The sequence below is a fragment of the Vigna unguiculata genome, chromosome 9 (genome assembly GCF_037176805.1).
Source record: "Vigna unguiculata cultivar grain cowpea cultivar isolate G323 ecotype 2 chromosome 9, ASM3717680v1, whole genome shotgun sequence".
Classification (NCBI taxonomy): domain Eukaryota; kingdom Viridiplantae; phylum Streptophyta; class Magnoliopsida; order Fabales; family Fabaceae; genus Vigna; species Vigna unguiculata.
The window spans coordinates 13,670,018-13,697,060 of record NC_140800.1 but is presented as its reverse complement, the minus strand read 5'-3'; the positions used below and the strand labels follow the sequence as shown (position 1 = coordinate 13,697,060).

At 31.9% G+C, this 27,043-nt stretch overlaps 1 protein-coding gene and 2 pseudogenes across 3 annotated transcripts; 2 read left to right on the top strand and 1 right to left on the bottom strand.

Annotated features, from left to right (window-relative positions):
* The first annotated feature begins 8,026 nt into the window (after positions 1-8,026).
* LOC114162826 (uncharacterized) lies at positions 8,027-17,804 on the top strand. 2 transcript variants are annotated; one of them, XM_028046804.2, is made up of 11 exons: positions 8,027-8,176; positions 9,087-9,158; positions 9,232-9,272; positions 9,985-10,077; positions 14,360-14,447; positions 14,834-15,745; positions 15,838-16,048; positions 16,134-16,263; positions 16,344-16,667; positions 16,991-17,092; positions 17,167-17,804. In XM_028046804.2, exons 8-11 carry the CDS (start codon positions 16,234-16,236, stop codon positions 17,581-17,583), a joined length of 873 nt encoding a protein of 290 aa, XP_027902605.1. In that variant the 5' UTR covers positions 8,027-8,176; positions 9,087-9,158; positions 9,232-9,272; positions 9,985-10,077; positions 14,360-14,447; positions 14,834-15,745; positions 15,838-16,048; positions 16,134-16,233; the 3' UTR covers positions 17,584-17,804. The 2 variants fall into 2 exon arrangements, with proteins under 2 accessions (XP_027902605.1, XP_085523181.1); XM_085667055.1 differs by lacking the exon at positions 16,134-16,263 and having other exon boundaries at positions 8,029-8,176.
* LOC114163475 (uncharacterized) lies at positions 10,162-14,363 on the top strand (annotated as a pseudogene). The gene is made up of 3 exons (XR_014984669.1): positions 10,162-13,039; positions 13,112-13,211; positions 13,305-14,363. The product of XR_014984669.1 is annotated as an uncharacterized LOC114163475 (transcript).
* Positions 17,805-23,487: 5,683 nt separating the features above from the next.
* Positions 23,488-24,647, bottom strand: LOC146883576 (uncharacterized; annotated as a pseudogene).
* Positions 24,648-27,043: the final 2,396 nt, after the last annotated feature.

Sequence of the window (27,043 nt, the reverse complement as noted above, 5' to 3'; positions counted from 1 at the left end):
CACTAACATCATAGCAGAAATAGAAATACTAATGTTCAACAAAAGTAAAAGGTGCAAATACTACATAGATATTCAAATACGTATTACATTGATATACTTAGTCCTTTTCCTAGAAATACAAAATTTTAGAACATCTCCAACTTGATAGCCATTATCAAAACAAAATTTCTTCCACCCACTTGTGAGATAGCATTATGTCCTACTTCTACATGCCCATTTGATCTGGCACGATGAACAAAACTTCTAGCACTATTGACTAGATAAATATATTTTGTACGATGATCCAAACCACCAACAACAAAAAAAAGCTTCCAAATACTAATTCAATGGACAACAAATCAAACGAGAAAAGAGTCAATATCCAAAGGACAAAAAAGGTCATATAGAAATACTAAACAACACTTAATTGTTGACAGATACTTACAAGTTTTGAACTACTAATATCATTCTGAGTAAGTGTCTTCACCATTGCAAAGTAGTAGTCCTCTTCATCATGTGCCTCTTCATCATCAGACTGATTAAAATGTGAACTACTACTATAACTCAAATCTTTACTATAGTCCACCTCTTCGCTAGACAAAGAAAATCCTATAAACTCAAACTTATATGACATAGTGAACATGCAGGATGTGATTTGTTTCCAATTCATAAAAATCCATTAGTCCAATACCAAATTTATATAAACATCATTCACAGTTCTTTCAATAGAAAGCGTATGATTTTCCTTTTTCAATACCAAATATTATGGTTTAGAAAGAAAAAATAATGATTTTCCTTAACACTTTGTTATAACTTGTTACCAAAAACTTAGTTAAAATATCAAAATCTATATAAATTATTTGAAATTTAATGATGCAATATTCTTAATAGTTCTAACAAATATATAATCCAAACTCACCATTCCAAATGGTAAAATCACACGACGCACGAGTCTAAAACTAGTTAACTATAATAGATATAGGGGTGGCAATTACGGTTTGGCCCGTCGGGTCGGCCCCCAAGCCTACAAGAAAAAATGCAGGACGGGTCAGGGTAGTGAGCCCGCAGACCCACAGTGGCCGACCCGCAAGTCCAAAGGTGTTGTCATGCATGTGTTTCATATTTTTTAATTTTTATAGAAATTTGAATTGTTATCAATAAAAAATATATAATTAATTTTTAAAATAGTTATTAAATGTAATAGAAAAATAAGATATGTACACCAGAATAAGATTTTAAATAACTGATAAGGCAAAATAGGTTAAAGGTAAATTATTTATAAAATAATTAATTTTAAAATTATAATTAAAGACAAAACTAGAATAACGAAATGTGGATATAAAACATAATATTTTCTTTTTTATATATTGTTAAAGATAGATATATTGTTATAGATACTACAAATGTCAAATTTATGTCAAATTTTAATAAGTTAATTTATATATTGGCTCACTACAAATAACTTCTTATTTAATATGATAATCTCATATAAAAGAAACTATAATTTTTTTCCTTAAGAATTTCCAATCAAGGTCATAAGTTATTATTAATCATCGGGTCACATTTGTACTTTGTTACGAGAATAATGTAAGGAATCTATATTCAACACCTATTTCTAAATATTCTAAATATAGTTTGGGCCAATAATAGAGATATGACAAAACTATATAAAGACAAAGGTAAAACAGTTTTTTATAACAATGAATTAGAATTACTATGGCAAGCTATTATTCGAACATATAAAATTTAAGCAGCAGTTTAAACAAAAAATTGACAACACAACGTTAGAATTAAGTTTCGAAATCAATTAGAGTCAACAATTGATAATTATATCTAAGTTTAGAACAACTTGGAATAACATTTAACTCTCTTTAATTTCAACTTTAACTTAATTTTGGTTGTTAGATGACCTTTAGTTTTTTATCTTTTCCTTCATGTATTTGCGGATTCTGATAAAACTTACATACGATATTTCTATATGATTCAAATAAGAAATGAACATTTGATTCTTCTGTTTAAGTCAATTCATTGTTTCAAACTAGAAATAACATCAGACTTACACGTTAAATGGGGTTTGTTGTTACAGAAACTATTCTTTTTACAAAAAAAAAAAATGTATGAATAGAATAAAAGGAAAGATAACTTCAAAATAATAAAAGAAAATGAGCATTCGTCTGAAAGAAACGTAGATAAAAAAAAAAAAGTGATTATCGAGTGGCTGAATTAGATGTAAGAAAAAAAAACAAGCATAATTTGTAATTCAAAACAAACTGTTTGAGTACTACATGACTGAACTCATGAGTCAACACAGTAACAATATACGAGTCAAAGTACACAGAAAAACAAGAAGAAGCGAACCTAGTTGCTACCTCAGCCACCACATTGAGCACCGCCTCTGCCTCTTCCCGGTGCAAGAACATTGTCGTTGGTAGGATCAAGATTAACTATAGCCCCGAGGGGAGTCTGGACCATATATTTCTTGAATTATCAGCAACGATTCAAGATCAGAAACAGTGGCATCTTCACGTGAATGAATGATGCTTCGCAAATACTGATACTCCTCCGGCATCCCATCCAAGATGGCGTCAATTTGTTCTCGTTCAGGCACATCATCTCCCAACTCAACCAACGTGTCAATGTAATAACCGATCCTGCAAATGTAATCTCTGACATTTAGATCTCCTTTCTTTGTGTTCTTCATCTCTTTCCTAAGGGCAATCTTGATCTTCTCTACCAACTCACTCCGACAGATTTCGTGCACTCCACTCCAAACCTCCCATGCGTGTTCCCATCCCGTCACAAAAGAACGCATGAATTCAGATAAAGAAGATAGCAGCCACATGCGTATCGTTCGATCTTTATCAGCCCATAGCCAATACTCCCTCGTTACGAAATCAACCGAACGAGCCACTTCGCTTCCATATTTTCTAGGGGGCACAGTTTTTGTGATGAACATTGTTAAATTTTCTAAGATCAAGACACACTCAACTTGTTCTTTCCATGGAACTAAATTGCTCACTCCTTCCAGTTTTATCGGTAACTCGTCTTTGAGTGTCCGTGGCATCGACGATGACGTGGATGCTGATGCTAATCCTGATAACAACGCCAACGCTGACGACGCAAATATCGACTTAAAAGATGAGGTGGAAGACGACGCGGGTACCGGATCAGAAGGAGAAGTGCAAGAGGGGGTGGAAGACGACGCCGAAGCTCCTTCCTCGACTTGGACTTTCTTTTCCGCCATGAAAATACTGAGAAGGTTCTATTTTGAATTGAAGGAAGACTGGTTATGGTGAGTGTGAGGTTAGAAATGTTAATATATAGACTATACAAACCTAATTGTAACCGTTATCACAGAAAACTTCACAATTAACTGCTAACTGCCCACAGTTATATTATTCAACCAAAAAGATATTTTTGCACCAGCATTTATTTTTAAGCCAGCTTTCTTCTATTTTTTTTTAATGAAGTCGTGCTTTCATTTCCCGCCTCTTGTTTAAAAAAAACCAAGTTTTTTATGAAAAAAAACATGAGTTAATGAATGTATACACTAAAAAAAATATCAATGACAAGATGTATATATTCTTCCTTATTTTGAACTCGTGTGCTTTCTTAAAATTATATAAAAATTACATTATTTTTTAAGAATGATTACATTCAAACACCTCATTACTAAAAAAAAGTGAACATATGTGACTATTAAAATTACAAGTTTTAAAAATTAAAAATAGCCACAAATAAAATTTTTGATGATTTAAAAAACCATCAGAATTACACGTGTCAAAAATCATTTTTGACAAGAAAAAATTAATCGCTGATATTGATTTCAAAAAAGAAAATAGAAATTATTAGTGGTTAAAAACCGCTACAAATTTTTATTTTATTTTATGATATTTTATCATATTTTGACAATTAAAAACTAGCACAAAATGTATCATATTTTAACAGTCAAACACCGCTACAAAATATATCATATTTTAATGGTTAAAAACCCCCACAAAATATATCATATTTTGACGATTAAAAACTGCCACAAAATATATCATATTTTGATAATTAAAAATCATAAAAAAATATATCATAATTTTACAATTAAAATCCATAACAAAATGCCTAAAATATTTTTAAATTTTTTAAATATTCTAAAAGTATTTATTAATTGTATTTCATTCATATGTTGTTGTAAATAACTGACAAATCACGAACAAAAGGTACTTCCTGAGGCATGTAAAATCACTACCCTTAAGCGCAAGCCCCCCAAGATACAACAGGAACTTCTCGGATCTTCCGAAGATCTCAGAACTAGCAAGAAAGTACTCTTGAAAGAGTAAATAATTAGATCCAGAATAAGGAGGGAAAAGAAGAACTAGAAAATATAGTAGAAGATATAGAAGAGAAGAAAGAAAGCTCAAGTGGTGTGTCTTTGGAAGAGGCAAATGACATCTATTTATAGATGGGGGAGGAGCATGCAAACCCATGGCCAGTTGAGAAAGCAACGGTAATCTTTTAAAACCACAATCAAAACGGTTCTTAACATTATGGCCAAATCCAAACTGAAAAATGCAAATTTATGAGTGCAGTAACATAACATTAAAATGTTGTTTCACATCTTTTGAAATGGAATAATAACGTTTGTATACAACAATCCCCTACACATTGCAAAAGATAAGAAAAGAAAGATTGAAAGAAGAAAATTCTGGGTCTCATAAGATGTAATGCATCGGAGCTGGTATAGCAAGCTATATGAACCAACAACACTTGATGTGTGTTAGTGGTTTATTAATCACAATACACCCCCACAATCCTTGTTGTTAACGCTGTGTTGTGCTTATTAGGCCATGTGCTTGTTCGGTATTCATGAGTGCTCTAAAGATCATGCCAAGATCTCATACAAGCGGCCCCACTTAACACTCATATAGGTGATTTCATCAAGTGTATGATGCAAATCATACACCACTCGTAAGGGATATGAAAAACATTAAAACTTTGTTTAGACTAAAATTCTTACACCACATAGAATTTTAATTTACAAAGTTTAACCTCTAAAAAATGTAGCCTTTAGCACTTTCACGCACAGCATAGGAATGGACATAATTGATTTAAAAATCGATTTAGTGCTATCAGAACTAACAAGTGACTTGTTTTTACCCATATGAACCTTATTCATGGGATCTCCAATCACAAAGGTTGGGTTACCATCACTTGTTTGTTTGCAAGTGGCTTAAGTCCCATTCCCCTTGATGTTTCCAAAATCATATTTCTTCCCAGGGGTTTTGTCAGAGGATCTGCTAGATTCCGTTCTGACTTCACATAATCAATGAAAATAGTTCCACTCTTTAGCAGCTGCTTAACCAGATTATGTCTCAATAGTATATGTCTATTCTTTCCATTATAGTTTTTGTTTTTAGCTATAGCTATTGCCGATTGGCAATCACAATGTATAGATACAGATGGGGTTGGTTTCATTCCTAAAAGAATGTTTGCTAAGAAGTTTTTCAACCACTCAGCCTCACTACCAGCCATTTCGAGAGCAACAAACTCAGATTCCATTGTTGATCTTGCAATAATTATTTTCCTGGTTGATTTCCATGTAATCGCACCACCCCCAAGTGTGAATACATAACAACTAATGTACTTTGTCTCATCTGAATCAGAGATCCAGTTAGCATCATTGTACCCTTCTAGCACAGCGGAAAATCCACTATATTCAATGGCATAATCCATTAAACCTCTTAAGTATCTCATAAGCCTTCCAAGTGCATCCCAATGCTCTTGATTAGGACATCGAGTGTATCTACTCAGTCTACCTACTGCATAAGCAATATCAGGTCTTGAAAAGCTCATTAAATGCAGTAAGCTCCCAATTCTCTGGGCATACTGAGGTTGAGAAATAGATTCTCCTCTATTTTTCATTAATTTAGAGTTAGCATCATAAGGGGTACTCATAGGTTTAAAGTCATAATATCCAAACTTCCTAAGAAGTTTCTCAATGTATTGTTCCTAGGATAGTAATATACTATCTCCCTTCCTTATGATTCTAACACCTAAAATCACATTGGCTTCACCCATGTCTTTCATTTCAAACTTAGATCCTAGAAACAATTTAGTTTTAGAGACTATATCAATGCATGTACCAAAAATTAACATATCATCCACATACAAACATATAATGACACATTCACCATTTTCAGATTTAGAGTACACACATTTATCAGCATCATTAGGTGAAAAACCATCACAAAGTAACACATTATCTAGTTTTTCATGCCATTGTTTTGGTGCTTGTTTTAACCCATACAAAGATTTTAAAAGTTTGCACACTTTATTTTCTTGACCAGGGATAACACACCCTTCAGGTTGAGTCATATAAATTTCCTCCTCTAATTCACCATTCAGAAAAGCAGTCTTAACATCCATCTGATGTATCACTAGCTTATGGGTAGCTGTTAGAGCTAAAAAAACTTGAATAGAGGAAATCCTAGTCACAGGGGCAAAGGTATCAAAGTAATCTATGTTGGGTTTCTGAGTAAAACTTTTCGCTACTAATCTTGCCTTATATTTATCTATGGATCCATCAGGGTGATACTTTTTCTTAAAGATCCACTTACAACCAATGAGTTTTGCTCCTTTAGGCAAATCTACTAAGGTCCAAGTATTATTTTTCTCAATTGATTCAATTTCAGTCTTAATAGCCTTATTCCATTGTTTTGCATCAAGAGCACTAGTAGCCTCTAAAAAACTTGTTGGATCATTTTCAACTAGATAAGTATAAAAGTCATCTCCAAAAGAAGTTTCTTTCCTTCGCCTTTTACTTCATCTGAAACCCTCACTCATGGCATTACTATGAGTATCTATAGGTTGTTCAGATGTATCACTAACCTTTAAAGGAAATATATGTTCAAAAAACTCAACATTTTTTGTCTCCACAATAGTATTATGTTCAATCACATCACTTTTAAGAACAAGAAACCTATAGGCAGCAGTATGTTCAGCATAACCCAAGAACATACAATCAGAGGTTTTAGAGCCTATTTTCCTTTTCTTAGGATCGGGTAACATTACTTTAGCTAGGCACCCCACTACAAGAAAATTTCTATTTTGCTAGGAAAATTAGCGAGAATTTTTTTTTGTAGCTAATCCCTCACAAATTTGCGAGGAAATAGCGAAAGAATAAATTTGTAGCGTGTTTGTAGCAAAATAGCTACATATTTATTAGAACATATATTTGTAACTAATCTCTAACTAATTTGTGAGAGAGTAATGAATGAAAAAATTTGTAGCTTCTTCGTAGCTAAATAACTACAAATTTACTAGAATATATATATATGTAGCTAATCCCTCTCTAATTTGCAATGAAATAGCGAAGGAATAAAAATGTAGCTAGTTTGTAGCAAAATAGCTACAAATTTACTAGAAAATATAATATATTTGTAGCTAATCCTTCTCAATTAAATTCATACTAAAATTATTTTTAATTTTAGTATAAATATATAATGTTTTAATTTAGATATTCTATTTTTTTTATAATTTAAATATCTAAAAAATATTTATAATATAAATATTTTTAATTTATTTTTAATTTAAATATTTTAAAATTATCTTAAATTTAAATATTTTAAATTTATTTTTAACATTAATATTTTAAAATTACTTTTATTTTAAATATTTTAAAATTACTTTTAATTTAAATATTTTTAATTTGAAATATTTTTAATTTTAAAATTTAAAAAATATTTTTAAATATAATTGTATATATTAAAATATAAATATAGATATTAATAAATTAATTAAAATATATAATAAATAAAAGAGGAAATTAGATATATAAATTTTAATTTTAGTAAAAAAATTATAAGTTTAATAAAAATATAAATCAAAGAAGGAGATAGCTTATGTATACTTTAACAGTGATATTTTTTATTTACTAAGATAGTTTAAAATGAAAATTAGTAAAGCGGTTTTCCTTTTTTTTTTTATAGATTTTTTCTATTTAGAAACTATCTTTTTTAATTTTTTGAAAGAGACCAACGGGCTACTTTTTCACATCTTCAACTTTTGTCTCGTTTCCGTGCTTCTCGTTCACATTTACAAACCCTCAAATGTTCACTTTCTTCTTCACTCACACTTTGGTCGTTCTTTTCCTCACTCATACTCTGAATCCTTCGTCTTTGTGTTCTTAGTTCAGCTGTGCTCATAGGTACGTGGTTTCCTCCATTTTTTTTTCAATTTTCGATTTTCCTGTTTCATATACTCTCTTTCATCGTCTCAATCTTCCAAGGATAACACTCTTCTCGGTAAATGGTCTAGATTTTTAGAGATTGAAAGTGAAAAAAGCTGACATAAGGTATTTTAAGTTTTAGGATTTTGATTGATTAAACTATTTTAGGGTTTTAGGATTTGAATAGCAAATTCCATTCAAGAACAAATTGGATGTTTCCATCAAATATATTTCAATGCAGTGCTTTCGATGTTACAAGTTTATTAAGAAGATATGCAATGCTTAATTTGGTTGGTATAAAGAAAACCAATGCTTAGAATGTTGTCAACAGTGTACATGCTATAGCTAGGCATATGAGCTTCTGGAATCCATTTCATGTTCATTTGAGTATATGTTATATGGCTGTCGAAGAATTTTCAACAATACCTCTATGTTTTGAATGAAACTATTTTTAAAATTTGACATTAGAATTACAGATTTATTATTTAATTTCACTCTATTATTTATTTCATGTTAAAATATATAAACCACATTTCATCCTTTAAAGATGTGACCATGCTCACAATGAAGAAGGTAGCACATATATGTTCGTCAAAATCTCTTACACTTGGTATAGGTTTCTTTTCTATAGTTTTAATCAAATGTTATTATCTTATATTTTATTTTTAAAAGTGTATTTTATACATTAAACGAGAGGAGCAGTGAGAAAACTATGTTCACATTCTAATTTCCATTTATATACAACAAATCATTTGACACATTAAAGGAATCATTGGATAGGAATTGTACACTTTCAATTCAGATTAAGTATGATTTACATTATTGAATATATTGATAATTGTTTGTATTTGTTTTTTCCTTACTTTCTGGTGGATGTCCCTCCCTGCAGGTGCTATCAAATAAGCAATCAATACATTACGGATAATGTTAATGCATTTGTTTTGGACCTAAGAGATAATAGGTGATTCGACAATGAACATTTCCCATTATGTACTTTCAATCACTAGCTTTCTGAAGTCTTTTATTTGTTGCAGTGGTGGTTTTTTCATATAAAGAATTGAGATTGCCAAACTTGGTAAGATAGGATTATTAACTATTGGCAAATTTACACCTATTATGTATCATTTTTCTTTGGTGGCACTTGAAAATATGCTTGATGGTACGAGTTATAGACATTCCATGTCTGCATAGGTCACTCCATCATTCTTATCTTTTATATATCAGAAATGTTAAAAACCATACTATTAGAAAGAACTCCCAATATTTCAATAAATATAAAAAACACCTATTCAAGCTTTCCATGATAGGTTTTGATTTTTCAATAAATATATTGGAAAGGTTTAGTTTCACTGTAATGCAAATTTGCATTTTTTTAAAACAATAAAAATGTAGTTACATGAATTATTTTGTTTCTTTTTCCTATTATTTTGTCCCATTCCCGTTTTATTTTAGTTTGTTTTGAGACCCATTCTCATTGCTATGTTATCAAATATTATTTATTCTTTTACAGGTAGATTAAATAAAATGCATAAGTATACATTTTGGGATTTTGAACTTGTAGGAAACTTCCGTTTTGTTTTGAACTTGAGTGGTACTTCTACGTCAATTCTATGATATTTATTCTTTCTCTTATGGCTACTAAATAATAGCATGTAAAAAATGTTGGTTTTAGTTTTTATAGTCATCATGATTCTTATTGTTGGAGTGTTTTAGCTTTGAAGAGAGTTTTCCATACAACTTATTTGACATACAAAGTCTGTTCTAATGCTCGAATTTTGTGAGTGTAGGAGTTTTTAGCTTTGCCTAGGGGTGATGCCATACATTTGCTTGCACAATACAACAGAAATGTCGTGACAGTCATTCAATTGATATTTTCCTAGGTAAAGTTATTTTTTAAATATTATTTTATTCAAATTTGTGATTTTTTTTATACCCTTGTACATATAGCTGCAAAAGAGAAGTCATTGTAATGTTTGAAATCTTAATTGATGGAAGCTATTCTCATCTACAGAATATCTTGATTATTACCTCTTAGTTTTAATATGAGAAATTTGTAATTAATAAAAAAATCATTTGTGTGATAAGAGTCATATACTTTCATTTTATCCTTTATCATTTTAACATGTTACATTGATTAACTCTGATTGTATTTATCTCCTATTATCTAAATTTTATGACGTGTGGCATCAATTTGGAGTAACTTGTATCTCTCTACTGAATTTTTTGATACAATTCTTTGGAGTAGATTTTTATTTTGAGACCAACTATAAGGACAATGAGACCTGATAGAGGATGGATGTTGCGAAGAAAAGATCAATTTGGTAGTGTTACTGAGGAGTTCAGAAATGGCATTGATGGCTTTATTCAAGTAGCTAAAAGAGATCCAAAATTTGCTGATGTAACAGGACGCATTCCTTGTCCATGTGGAAAATGTAGGAATCGTTATTGGGATATATCATTTAATGTTGAAAAACACTTGTATCACCATGGATTTATGGATGGTTACACAAATTGGACCCTTCATGGTGAAGAAAGATGGGCAGATGTTGTGTCTTCTGGCCAAGATCGTGTTGAAGAGAATACAAATCCATATCATGATATGGTTATGAATGCCTTTTCCATTAGATCAAATCCAGAAGTACAAGAAGTGGAAGAGGATCCAAATCCATCAGCTAAGAAGTTTTTTAACTTATTAAAGAATGCTGATGAACCTTTATGGGATGGTTGTAAGAATCATACAAGATTGTCTGCAGTAACACAACTCCTAAACTTGAAGTCAGAGTTTAACATGAGTGTTAGTTGTTATGATCGAATGATTGCTATAATCAAAAGCATGCTTCCAGAGTCAGAAAGGTTGCCTGAAAATTTGTACAGATCAAAGAGAATGGTGAGTGAATTGGGATTAGGATATGAGAAGATAGATGCATGTCCTAATCATTGTATGCTATATTACAAAGAAAACAGTGACAAGAATGTTTGTTTGGTGTGTAAAGAACCACGATTTAAACCCAAGACAACAACAAAAAACAAGGATGTGCCTTACTCAGTGTTAAGATATTTCCCCATTATTCCAAGACTTCAACGCCTCTTTATGTCTGTTAATACTTCAAAATATATGCGATGGCATGCAGATGGAGTACGCCAACATGAATTAATGATGACACATCCAGCTGATGCAGAGGCTTGGAAAAAATTTAATGCAACTCATCCTAAGTTTGCTTTGGATCCACGAAATGTCAGGCTTGGACTTTGCACGGATGGTTTTAATCCATTTAGTAATTCAAGTAGCCCATACTCATGTTGGCCGGTTTTTTTAACACCTTACAATCTTCCTCCAAGTATGTGTATGAAAAGGGAATACATATTTCTTACTCTTATGATTCCTGGACCCAAATCACCTGGTAAAAGTTTAGATGTTTATCTCCAACCTCTAATCGATGAGTTAAAGATCTTATGGGATATTGGGATTAATACTTTTGATGCATGGAAAAAACAGAATTTCATTATGAAAGCAGCATTAATGTGGACAATAAGTGATTTTCCAGCTTATGGAATGTTGTCTGGATGGAGTACTCATGGAAAATTTGCTTGTCCCTATTGTATGGGGGATATTAATTCATTTACTTTGAAGAATGGTGGTAAACCTTGTTGGTTTGATTGTCATCGTCGATTTTTACCTATCAATCATTCATTTCGTCGTGATCAATGCTCTTTTAAGAAGTCAATAGTTGAGAACTCTTTACTACCACAAGAATTTAGTGGCATAGATGTAATAAATCAAGTAAATCAACTTCAAAAAGTTACGTTTGGCTTGAAATCAAGCAAGCAAAAGCAACCCGACTTTGGTAAAACACATAATTGGGTTAAGAAGAGCATATTTTGGGAATTGCCTTATTGGTCTACTAATATGATTCGTCACAATTTAGATGTCATGCATGTTGAAAAAAATGTTTTTGACAACATCTTCAACACTGTGATGGACATAAAGGCCAAGACAAAAGATACTGCAAATGCAAGACAAGATTTGAGGTTGATATGTAAACGTCCCAAGTTAGAGTTGGTGTTGGAGAATGAGAAGTATAAAAAACCAAAGGCAACATATGTCTTGAATTCTGACCAGAGAAAAATGGTGTGTGAATGGATAAAACAACTAAAGTTTCCAGATGGCTATGCGTCTAACATTTCACGTTGCATTAATGTAGATGAGGGGAAAATATATGGGATGAAAAGTCATGATTGTCATGTTTTTATGCAAAGACTTATTCCTTTAGCATTTCGTGATATGTTGCCAAAGCCTATATGGGGTGTTTTAACAGAGGTCAGCTTGTTTTTTAAAGAGATTTGTGCAAATGCAGTGCATGCTTCTGTCATGGAGCACGCTAAGATTTCTATCATCGAAACAATTTGTAAGCTTGAAAAGATTTTCCCACCAGCATTCTTTGATTCAATGGAACATTTGGTTATACATCTCCCACATGAAGTTAAGGTCGGAGGACCTGTGCAATATAGATGGATGTATCCATTTGAGAGATGCATGTTATATTTGAAAAGAAAGGTTCGAAATAAAGCAAAGGTTGAAGGGTCCATTTGTGAAGCATATGTTTTAGAAGAAATTTCTAATTTTGCTTCTATGTATTTTAATCCATCCATTCAAACAAGGCGTACTCAAGTTTCTCGTAACGATGATGGTGGTGAAGATAAAAATACAGAAAAGTTATCTATTTTTAGACACCCATGTCGTCCTATTGGTAAAGGCCATAATAGATTATTAACAGAGGAGGAACTCCATATTGCTGAGACATACGTCATTGTAAATTGCAAAGAAGTAGGACCATACCTATAGTAAGTTTTTCTTTTTGTTATTTATTTATTCATAATTAACTTAGTTATGATATTAATTGTTGTCTGTATTAGGAAATTTGAGGATTCATTAAAGGAAACAAATCCTAATATCTCTGACGATGAAATATTGATATCTCGAGATAAAGATTTCAATAGGTGGTTGAAGCACCAAGTGAGTTGTTTCTCATTACAGTTTAAATGTTAATTTGATATTTGTTTTATTAAGTGATATAATTATATATTTTCTTTATGTAATCCTCTATAGGTGCTTGCTGGTCAAGTTGAGGATCGATTGATTCGAGAGATAAGTTACGGTCCGATTAAGATTGTAACTTCCTATAATGGTCTAATAGTAAATGGATATAGATTTCATACTAAGGAATACAGAGCTAATAAATCTACCATGAACTATGGGATATGTGTTAGAGGAAATATATACGGTGAAAATGATTTGGACTATTATGGAATTATTGAAGAAATATTAGAATTGTCATATCCTGGATATCAAAACAAAATAATTATCCTACGGTGTCATTGGTTTGATCCTTTCCATGGTGTTAAAGTTGATAAATATGGGTTGGTTGATATTAAGCATAAGTCAAAGCTTCAGTCAAATGAGCCATTTGTATTAACTGGACAAGCTCAACAAGTGTACTATACAAGGTATCCACATAATAAGGGTAGAAATAATGCTGATTGGTGGACAACTTGCAAGGTTAGACCAAAATTATTTATGGTTGAGACATTAAAAAATGATGAGGATTTTTCAAATGAGAAAGTTGTTAATGATTATTTTCAAGATGATGGATCAATGGGAATGACAAATATTGTTCTGGATGACGAGGAAATACAATTGTTTGATGATAATGCCCCAATGGAAGAGGTAAACATGGATGATGTTCATTATCCGATACACAATGTGCATAATGATCAATTTTTCAATGACAATGATGAGCTTCTGGATGAAGACATAAAGTTAAATGATTTAGACGAGGAGTTGGATGATTCAAATTATGATTTAGATAACTCAGACGATGAGTGGCTATGAATGAATGTACGTAAGTTTATTTAATAGTAGTGATATTGTGTTTTCTTATGTGATTACTTATGAAAGTATCTTTTACATTTCATAAGGTAAGTAGATGTGCATCAATCACCAAGCACTTGCGTTTTGAATTATTAAGCTCCATGAAGAAAGACATTCTCAAGTTGGTTTTGACTTAACCCCTGTTCTTTAACGTCATTATCTGAATACGCTTGTGATGAATCGTCTTCAATGTGCTGCTTATGTTATTATGTAAGTTATCTTTTCCTTTGTAGTTTGAGTGTAACAAAGTGGATACATCTAAACTGGGGAGATGGCAGCTTAATTATTTTGTTTTTAGAGATTTGGAAACTGCTCCGACCTGTAAGTATTATCTCCTTTCATCATCCTATTGTTTTTATTTCTACTAAATGTCTTGACCACTGAAACTGAAAAAAGGCATATGATATATTGGGACCTATTTGGTCAGATAAGGTTTTTATGGTGAGATGAACATCATATTAAGGTATATGGTTGCACATGATCTCTTCTGCAAATCTACTCCCACCCCTTCCTTTCTCTTTATCCTTGTAGTCATGGATGTTTTCTTCTACTCTCTTTCTCAAGTTCCATCTCCTCCCTCTACTCCATAGACTTTTTACTTTTCTTTTTGTTCCAGCTTGGATTAATCTTTACTTTTTTATTTAATAATGGACATGATGTAATTATATTTTGTTGTATGTTAAAAATATATTCTTTCTTTTATGCAGGGTAGCATTTTTGTGGTGGAACCTCAACCATGGAAGTCATATGAAAGCAATCGTAATGTCTCAGAGGTGATAATTTGGTAGCCTTTATTTTTGTGAAAGTGGAAAATGTTTTCTTGAAATAAAAAAATCCTTACAAATGAAGCAACAAATCCAAACATTTTAATTTAGCTCTTTGTAACTCATTGGTTGATCAATTTAAATTTCCTTGCTAATGTTGCAAAATGTTCAATTCAGAAAAGCCTAGCTTCACTAAACATGCTTAAAACTAGTTTATTTATTTTCTAAATTTTTTCTGCATGGAGATATGGTTATGGACAGTGAAGATAATATTATAAGAGAGAGAGAGAGAAAGAGAGAGAGAAGTGAGGGAGAGGGTTGAGTTTTGGATTGAGAAATTGTAAGTTGCTGGAGGGACAAGAAAAGGCCATAAATAAACAAACTTTGTATGCATTTGTGTTTTGCTTTTATTTGTTAATTAATAATAATTGAACACAGAAAAATTCAACTAATTTTTTCTGTAATATTCAGGTTTGAAATATTATAACAAACTTATAGTGTGGTTGGTAGAACAGAGAAAGGAGGAGGGTATAGTAGAACATAGTAGGAGGAGGCAAAGCATAGAATTTTTTTCTTGAGTAGTGTAGCATCTGTATGATTCATTGGTCTTCTTTCGACATGTTTAATCAACTTTCTCTCTCTTTTTTATAAGAAATTCATCTGCGGACACAAGGCTTGAATGACATTACTAACTGACAATCCTTGTTACAAGCTAAGTTACATTTGGTTCACTTGATAATCTCAAAATGCCCCGAGGAAGAGGAAGAGGGAGAGGTCGAGGTTTTATTACTCCATTCCATCCTACTCACTCTCTCATTAACTCTTTAGACCCAAATCCTTGTTTGCATTCACCAGGTATAGTACAAATACTTTAATGATGTCTTATTTATTAACTTTTTTTAAAGTTTTTTAAATACAAGGTATTGTTTCATTATTTTTTTTCTTAGGTGCTACTTCAATCCATGAACCATCAGATGATGTTGGCCATTCAACCAATGGTGATCAATCAATAGACACCACCCCACCAATTGATGCTAACCAATCTTGTGTTGCCCCAACATGTGCTAACCCACAATTTCAGGAGGAGCCTTCAAGTGAAAATTCTCACAATGAAGTTCATAGGAGACCTATTATATCTGTGCAAAAAATTACTAACCCGTAAGTTAAACTAAACTTAATTATCAATTCTTTAACTTTTATTACCAAATCATAATTTATATAAACTAAGTGTATGAAATTATAGGAGGAGGTTTGTTCCAGATTCAGTGACTCGAGATATTATATCTGAGTTGCTCATGAGGATGCCTAATCCAGCACCAAATTGAAAAAAATATTCTGTTGATATGAAAGAAATTCTGTTCAATGAGTTTATGGTTAGTAATCATTTAGTTAACGTAATGAAATATTTTTGTATCAATTATTGTATTATAAATTAATCATTATATTGATGTAGGAGAAGTATCGTTTTTCATCAACTTATGATCGTTGTATAGCAAGAAAGGTTTGGAATTTAACATGCATGGATCGATATTCTGACTCTTTATCTAAGGCGAGAAAAAAGGCGAAAGAAAGGACAAATTCAGACAATATTCAAGACTTAAAAGGTTTTGGACCAAGAGGTATTAGGACTGAGATGTGGGATGGATTAGTAGACATATGGGCAACAAAAAAATGGAAAAAAAAGTCTACTGCAGGTAAGAGCAATAGGGCTGCCAAGCCTGATGCCATGATTCACACAGCAGGATCACGAAGCTTTGGACAACACTTGAAAAAAATGGTACTCTTACTTTTCACATTTGAATTTATAAGTCAAATATAATGCATTGTAATTTGTCACATTCAAAATGTAATATCAGATAGCAATTGTCTGTCAGATAGAAATGAGTTGGTCACTTGATAGAAAGAAATAAATATTTTGGAATTGGTTAGCTAATAACTTACTAAAAGGAGATATGATACAGAGAGATGGAGTTATATTGTACATGTTTTGATATAAACCAACTTCCACACTAATATGGCAGAAAGTAAGATGAATATGTCATTTTACTGTCATTAAGGAAAGTAATAAGTTTTTATACATAAATTGCATTATTTTTACAGGAAGAAGAATACAAACGCCCAATTTCTTATGGTGAATTATACAACAAAGTTCACAAACGAAAAGATGGTCAATATGTGTCCAACAAAGCAAAAAGCTTCATTGTAAGAATATGTTTATTTTATAAATGTTAAACTACTTATTTATATAATATTGCTAACATATTGATTTGATGTAGGAATCATATGAAAATGCTATGACTGAAAAATATGGGGAAGACACGTCAAAGCATCCTATAGTTGACTCTGGTATTTGGATAAAAACAGGTGGTGAAAATAGGAAAGGTAGAATTTATGGAATTGGTCACAGTTTGGATCTTGGCATTGGCCCACATGTTTCATCCTCAACAGTTGAAGGTCCCTCTTCCCAAAATCTAAATCCAACAACTGAAGAAATCACTACACTGACTACACAAATATCTAATTTGCAAGAGCAGGTGAGAACACAGTTGCAAGCACAGACTGATATGCAAGCCTTAATGCAAGCACAAATGAAGGCACAAGCAGAAATGCAAGCAACTATGCAACAACAGATGCAAGAGCAAATGCAATCTTTTAAGAGAGAATTATTGTCTGCTTTGAAGAAACAAGAATGAAGACATGTCTTAAAGAATCCAAAACTTTGTTTGTGTTTTAATTGTGTTGATGCATTACTTTTTGTTGATACCCTCCAATGCTTTTGTGTCCTAAAACTATTATACATTGGTGGAAACTTTTATCTTGTTTTGTACTGTTGGATGGATATACTTTGATCATTGTAGGATTGATTATCTATCCTTTTTAAATAGGTATTGCAAATATTGGAGGTATTTAGACACATTTTGTGAATAATTTATTTTCTTTGTCTTCTTTTTTTATTATACGCATAAGTTTATGGACATGACTCATAATAGAGAGTGAATAACAATTAAGTAATTGCAATTAACAAAATAATATTTATAGGAGATTAATAGAATTGCAATAAATTAACTAATCAATTGTGATACAAATTAGTGATAAAAGAATTGCGACAAATTAGCTACGGATTAGCGAGAAACAAATTGAAACAAATTAGTTACAGATTAGCTACGGATTATCGGGGAAAAAATCGCGACAGATTAGCTACCGATTAGCGAGAACAAAATTGCGACAGATTAGCTACAGATTAGCGACAACAAAATTGTGACAGATTAACTACGGATTAGCGAGAACAAAATTGTGACAGATTAGCTACAGATTAGTGACAACAGAATTGCGACAGATTAGCTACGGATTAGCGACAACAAAATTGCGACAGATTAGCTACGGATTAGCGACAATAGATTTGCGACAGATTAGCTACGGATTAGCGACAATAGAATTGCGACAGATTCGCTACGGATTAGCTAGAAATTTTAAAACTTTTTCACTTCAATTAAAGATGGAATAGAGAGGGATTAGCTATGAATTAGCTACGAATTAGCTAGAAATTTTAAAACTTTTTCACTTCAATTAAAGATGGAATAGAGAGGGATTAGCTATGAATTAGCTACAAATTAGCTAGAAATTGTAAAACTTGTTTACTTCAATTAGAGAGGGAATAGAGAGGGATTAACTATGAATTAGCTACAGATTAGCTACGAATTTTATCCCTCTCTAATTAGCTACATGTATTTAGCTACGGAAAATTTCCTAGCAATTTGATAGTTAATCTGTCGCAAAATGGTTTAGCTACGGATTAGCTACGGATCAGCTACGAAATTTTCTGTAGCTAATATATAAAATTTTTGTAGTGCCCCCACACTCTCAAATATTTAAGATTAGGTTGATACCTTCTCCATAACTCATAGGGAGTTTTACTTGTTTTCTTATGAGGTATCCTATTTTGTAAAAAGCATGCAGTAAGAAGGGCTTCTCCCCAAAGGTTATCTAGTGCATTAGAACTAATAAGCATGGCATTCATCATTTCCTTAAGAGTTCTATTTTTCTTCTCAATTACTCCATTAGACTCTGGTGAATATGGTGGGGTTACTTCATGGATAATACCTTCTTTCACACAAAAGTCATTAAATAAAACATATTCACCACCTCTATCTGATCTAATCCTCTTAATTTTCTTATTCAATTGATTTTCTACTTCTACTTTATAAGTTAAAAACACATCAAAGGCTTCATCCTTACGTTTGATTAAGTACACTTTGGTATATCTAGAATAATCATCTATAAAGGTTACAAAATAATTTTTACCACCTCTAGACATGGTTTGTTTTAAATCAGCTAGATCAGTATGAATTAACCCTAACAATTATGTTTGACGTTCTACAGGATAACATGTTTTCTTAGTTATTTTGGATTCTACACATACATCACATTTACCACTTTGTTTATCATGCATATTAATTAATCCTAGTCGTTGCAATTTCATAACATACGAGGAATTCACATGTCCTAATCTAGCATGCCACACATCATATGAGTCAACGATATAAGAAGAAGAACATGATTCATTTATAATTTCTAAAATATTGAGTACAAAAAGACCTTGATCACAATATCCCTTCCCCACAAAAATATTATTTTTTGTCATTACAATCTTGTCAGATTTGAATGACACTTTAACCCCCACTTTTCCCAGTAATGCTACAGAGATTAGATTAACTCGGATAGAGGGTACATGTAGAACATCACTCAAGGCCAGAGTCTTCCCAGATGTGAGTTTTAGAAGAACCTTTCCTTTTCCAAGGACTGGAGTTGTCCTAGAATTACTAAGGTAAACATGTTCTTCTCCATCCACTACACTAGTGTAGGAGGTAAAAGCACTCCTGTTTGCACAGATGTGCCTGGTAGCACCAGAGTCTACCACCCACTTGCTCACATTGGTCGTCAGATTTACTTGAGAAATGACCGCAACTATAGTATCTTCCCCTTGGGCTATATTTGCCCTAGGAGGATTGTCGTTTCTTGCTCTGCGCCTACACTAAGGTGCATGATGGCCTGGCTTCCCACATACAAAGCGATTACCCTTTTTCTTAAAGACGGGGTTAGATCCATTGGGACGGGAATTTTGAAAGTTATTTTTTCTTTTGTGATCAGGTTTGTTCTCGTACCTTTTTGAAGTAGGTTTGTCTTCTACCACGTTTGCCTTTGTAGATAGTGCTTTGGCCCTTGCAGTAGCACTCTCTTTCCTGTTGGTGTCTTCTATTATGATGTGTGTAATGAGCTCTTGAAGCGTCATTTGCTTGTGTCTATGTTTCAACTGTTGTTTATAGTCAGTCCAGGATGACGGCAATTTCTCTATCAAAAGTTTTGAAACAAACTCATCAAGCAGAAGTATGTTCTCTACTTTGATATCTTCAAGTAACATGTGATATTTGTTGATTTGAATCTTTATGTCTTTATCTTCGATCATCTACCAACGCTATATTTGAGAATCAACGAATCCCAAAATTTTTTCGCTTCCTTATATGAGCAATACACATCGAATAAATCATTAGACAAGGCACTAAGTAAGGTGTGTCGGCATACCTTGTTTGCATAAGTCCAATCTTCAACTTGTTTGGCACTGGATTCGTCAGGTTTTGAAGTTGAGAGAGCCATAGCTACTCCATACATGTCTAGAAGAGTAGACACACGTTCTTGCCAGCGTCGGAAGTTCTGCACAGAGAATACCTCAGTTTTTGATACATCCGTAAATGGTTTCACAAAGACGGTCGGAGTTCTAGAACTATTTTGATTCTCCAGCGTAGTAGGGTTGTTGTTGTTGTTAGCCATAAGCCCTTAAGATTGTTGTAAATAACTGACAAATCACGAACAAAAGGTACTTCTTGAAGCGTGTAAAATCACTGCCCTTAAGGACTTATCCGCGTTGTGTTGCGCAAGCCCCCCAGGATGCAACAGGAACTTCTCAGATCTTTCGAGGATCTCAGAACTCGCAAGAAAGTACTCTTGAAAGAGTAAATAATTAGACCCAGAATAAGGAAGGAAAAGAAGAACTAGAAAATATAGTAGAAGATATAGAAGAGAAGAAAGAAAGCTCAAGTGGTGTGTCTTTGGAAGAGGTTAATGACATTTATTTATAGATGGGGGAGGAGCATGCAAACCCATGGCCAACTGAGAAAGCAACGGTAATCTTTTAAAACCACAATCAAAACGGTTCTTAACATTATGGCCAAATCCAAACTGAAAAATGCATATTTATGAGTGCAGCAACGTAACATTAAAATGTCGTTTCACATCTTTTGAAATGAAATAATAACGTTTGTATACAACATATGTTAACCAATATTTCATTTATCAATTTTATTTAAAATTATTTTTTATTTACTTTTTTTTATCGAAAATATTCTATTTTGCCAAGTTTTATTATTCTTTATTTACTTATTTATTAAATTATTAAATGTATGTGAAAGTCTTTACACGTGGGTATGATCAATGAAAGAAGCTTGAACAACATGCTCTTTACAAATATTACATGCATAATAAAAAATATTATGTTCTCTTTTCTCCATAATTAATTTCCTTTTATATACATAATTAATTTAATATAAATCAATATCGTACTTACTAGATTTATAGTACAAAGTATATATATATATATATATATATATATATATATATATATATATATATATATATATATATATATATATATATATATATATATATATATATATATATATATATATATATAAACATTATATTTTTGTATAACTAATATGCTACACCTAATAGAATTATCCTGCAGCAAGACCCCTTTAAAAAAATTAATTACAACCTAAAAATTTCATAACTAGAAAACTTGAAAATTCAGAAATCATCTCCTTACCATTATACATAATTTTAATTAAACCAAATTAGTAAAAGTGTCACTCTTTAACGTTGCCAACCCTTAAACCACAAAACTTCCTTTTCATGCCAAAAAGTTATAAAAATCATTTTAGCACCCCTAGCTAGTTATAGTTGCTACTGGCGGTTATACGAAGAAATCCCAATAATAATTATCAATCATTCTTTTAGCGTAAAAAAAAAACAACCACAGTCATAACATAACATTAATACTATAATAGATGTAATTTCTACAGTTACCAAAAAAATCAATGATTACCTTTCATTTATAAAACAAATCTGCACCTTTCCAAATTATTATACATGATAGATGGAATATTAACACTCCCACGTAATCAATTTAATAACATATTTTGTTTCTATATAAAAAAATCATATACATTTTCTTTTCTTTTATCTACCCCGATTCATTAGTTTAAATATCTCCAATTAATAATATTTATATATATATATATAAATATATATATATATATATATATATATATATATATATATATATATATATATATATATATATATATATTACCAAACCTGTTGCAAAACTAGTCCTACCTATATCTCCAAATTCACTTACCATCTAATTAGAATTGTTTCCAACAATTTAAATTCATACTCTACACGCATATATACATTTCCGCCACATATATATTATTATAATACTAATATCTATGCCAGAAAATATATTCAAAACTTTCACGTATAATTCAATTATTAGTATTCTAAAAAAAACATCACACCACACTTTTTACCAAAATTCTACATCACTTTATAAATCAACCTATCATTGTTTAAATAAAGAACGAACACTTTGCATCTAGTAATACCAAACTGTGATAATATTTTTTCTTTCTGTTAATTGCTCGACATTTTGGTTTGTAAAGTACTATTCACATCTAACAAATTGCATAGAATATTTAGGACAAGATAAAATCACCCACTATGCATTCAATCCACAAAATTATACATCTGCTACAAAACACTTCACCAATAAAACAAATAAACATTGTCTTCTAAAGAAAAACAATGCAATTTGTTCAAAACTATGGTTGCACCATAATGACCAATTTGGTTTCGAAAACTTCCTCAAAAATAAAATTAAACAAGCAGCCAAACTGTACCACAAATAATTATAAAGATAAAGTGAGCTCCCCTTACCCGATTTCCTTGTTCCAGATGCAATTATAATGATTCGCGCTTGTTCTCCAAAGACTTCACTCTTTGTATCCTCTCCAACTCCCTTTCAACCCTCACTCTTTCCCTCTATGCCACGTTTTCCAGTCCCCTCTATGATTCTCCTTGCTACCACACTCTATAACCTTTTGCTTTCTCACTCACTCTTTTCCCTCACCAATTCAGTCCAAAATAAATAAATAAAATGATAAAAGCGAAATTAATTCAAATTTAAAGTTTAATAGCCATTACTACACCTAAACTACTACCTTTCAGGTTTCCCATAGAATTTCTACAGTTTCTAGATCATTTAACCACTTGGAAAAATAGTAAAATTGACTATTATCTAGGAGAATTTGAGAATTTGAGAAATTGTGCCCTACATTCACTACAAGAAAATTGACTATTATCTAGGAGAATTTATCTACGAAATATTTTTCGTAGATAATTTTATTTTATCTACGAAGAGTAGTCGTAGATAATTTATACATTCATGGGTAACAGAAAAGTCAATTACGTACGAAAAACTAGCGGAGATAATAAGTTGATTTCTTGTAGTGATTACTAAATCTAGTCGTGTATAGAAATACAACACTATGAAGACCTCCTAGTCCTAAGCAACATACACAACCAGAATGATTCTTTCCCAACACTTTACTAACACAATCATCAATTGAGATTTCATTAGAATTAACATTTTGACTCATTTCCTGTGTCATTTTCTCCTGTAAATATAAAAGTAGATGATGAATATTGAAACTAAAACTAAAAGATGAATATTGTAATCAACTTGAATATTGTTTCTGTAAAAAAAAGGTTACTGAATTCACAATGAAAATATGGACATTTTAAACATATTGAGTACCCCAAGGAAGGTACACGAAGAAACCACAATTCTATAATGTAATCCAAGATACTCAATATTTTAGGACTTTTCGTGCAGTAAGTTCTTCCAACATCAATCATTTTAGAACTTGTTTAGAAATTTAGTAAACAATTGTATAAACCAGTTTGTGATCTAACCAATATTTTATCAAATAAATAGGTTTGTTGCATTCGACTTTATCTAATTGCCAATCATAGAATACAGATGAAAAATCATAATATTGTAACAGTATATAAAAATCAGAGTGAAAACATATTGCAAAATTATACGAATTTATAAATACTTTAACTAAACTTACCGCAATAGACTTTGTTTCTTCATTGACATAAGACCCATTTCTTTTCTTATGAGTCTTAATATACAACTTTCCTCTACCCATAACACGTCCAAGGTTTACTTCCTAATAAATATGAGCATATAAGAACAATAAAACACTCTATGAATTTTAATTAAACTCAACAATGAACAAATAATTACCATCTCATGTTGTTTTGTAGACAAAAGCTTTGCACCACCAGTATGAGGAATTTTTTGCGCTTTTCTAACTTTAATATTTCTCTTGCTTAATTTCTAAGACAAGTAAGTTATTAATTAAAAGAAAAGACAAAAAAATAGTTATTCATAACAATCATTTGTGAAAACTACCTTATACTCTTCACTCAGATGATAATCAACAAATGAAGACCGCTAATCTTTTTGAATACCATCAGGGACATTAGCAATTAATTGTTCTCTTGATAATGAACTATCATAAACACGGTTCCACAAATTCATCTTTTCATTTCTAAACTTACTTGACATGCAAATGGAATAATAACATTCAGCAGACTTTCTAATGCCTGGAAATGAAATAAATTCTAAAAAAGAAAAAAAAGTTAGTATATAATCTTGTAGAAAAAAGAAGAAATGATGAATCTACAAACATGATAAGAATTAATAACCGAAATGAAAAAAGAATAAATGTCAATCTACATTCTAATTGGTGCAAATTGTTTCAAGGAAAATTCTAATTGGTAAAAAGCATAGAAGAACTAAAATCAATCATATAAATGCATTAGGGCTAAAACCAAATTCAAGAATAGCAAAGTTAAACACATTATACTCAACATGTACCTTTAAAATGTTAAAACAATCATCCTTGTATGACTTTGGAACCTTTGGCCAACTATCAAAGTTAATGGGAACATTGTTTGAATCTATAGCAATACAACCACATGCTGAAGAAAGAAGTGAAGTTGTAAGACCCGAGAAATTTAAATAAATAAATAAATAATTATTTAATAAATGTGGGTAGTAGGAGCCTTTAAGGTATTTAATGCGGATTATTATGACGTGGAAACGTACTTGCTTAAGTGGTTGAAAGTACTTTGATTCTATGAAAGGACCTAGGTTCAAGTCCTATGTTTGTCAATTGTATGATATTTTAATATGCATATTATTTTAAGATTATGATTGAATGTGAGTAGTGTAATGTAATCCTAAAATTACAAGAATTATCATGAAACATGATTGGTTGAATTGGTTGTACACGTATTTTGTGATTTAGTGGTTGTGGGTTCAAACTTTGCTAAGAATGAAATTAACTTTTTTTTTTGCCAAAATTTTATTTGGCATGTAGATATAAAGGCAAAGGAACCCTAGCTGCCAAGAGAGGTAGCCTAATGGGTTGAGAAACATTTTGATAATGGTTATTAAATAACCATTAAGCAAATTTTAATTAATTTTTCGTTTTAGTAGTAAAGGGTGATTAAGGGAGACATTAACTTTGAGAGAGAAGAGAATTAAAAGTGGAATTAGGACTGCATTTTTGTGGTGCTGAAGGGGGAGGTTTCAAAGACAAAACGTGCTTGTGGAAGAGTGGAAGCTGAGAATTTTGGTACAGGAGAGGGAGGTTCTTGGACTTCTTGAAAGAAAGGCTTGGGAAGACCACTTGGGAGCAAGGATTTCATGTATGGGGAGTTGTTTACGTTGGTTTTATTTGAATATAATATATTGTGCCATGTATAAACGAAACTACATGAAATTCCTTTCCATTTATGCTGTTTTTCATAGATTTCTGGGCTTTTACCTAGAAACTGCCTGGCGGCTCATCCCCTACCGCCAGGCAACGCATCGTTTTTGCCCAGCTTTCTGGGTTCGTCCTTGAATTGCGTGACGGTGAAATAGAACTGTCAGGCGATGCATGGTAGTGGTCACTATTTTATTACGTTATTCAGCAATTTGTGATGTACTGATCTCCAAAATACTCCTATGTATACGTCATTGCAAAATTTTCTTGCTAGTGTTATAGTGCCTGTGAATTATAACTTGTGGATGTAAAAAGCTGAATTACGTTCAAATCAAGGAACTCCATAAAGTTCTGGTTTTTAGGGTATGGAGATATGAGTGATAATTTCATGGTGCGTAAAGTACAATAGGATCGAGGTTTTAGTTAATAAAATTGTGAGGGGTTATTGTGTACTGATGAAATGGAACTTGGATCGAATTAGGGAAAATTTGTGGTAATCGTAAGTGTAGAAAAGGGAGTTTCTGAACCAGGATCTGATACGAGAGCAGAGGCAAGGTCTGTGGTTGGAATTGGCTGGTCGCGAGGGAGACTCTTGTGAATGGATGGAAACAAATATTAGGAAAAATAAAACTGGAAGAGAATAGGGCATTAGAATTCCTTGTGATCGAGACAATGTGGGAAGTGGGATATTGTGGCTTATTAGAAGTAAATTGGTGAGGAATGTTGATTCTGCATTAGTGGTCTAACCGTGGAGATGAGGTGCGATAGAGTTAGAATATCATTTAGGAAATGTTGAGAATTTAGATCCCTTAAGGTGGGATACGTACATGTTGCTTAAATGCATGGAATGGTCAATATGGGTTGTGATCAGAGTTGGTGCCTTGGATTTGGTAAGTGGTGATGACTTGGTGATGTTAGTTTGGCCAGTTTGGGTATAATTTGATAAATATGTGTTGTATGACATAAGATGGAAATGCAAGAGAGGTGTTCATGTGTCAGGGGTTAGGTAATAACTACGGATATATGACATGGTATTGGGATGAATTGGACTAAGTATAATACATTTTTGGGTGTTAAAACTAGAACTGGTGCGCTACTGGTATAACGCCTGGCAGCACGGGTGTGGCCGTCAGACGATAAGAGCAGTAGGGAGGTTCCTGCAACGAGCAACGCTTGGTGACGAGGATGT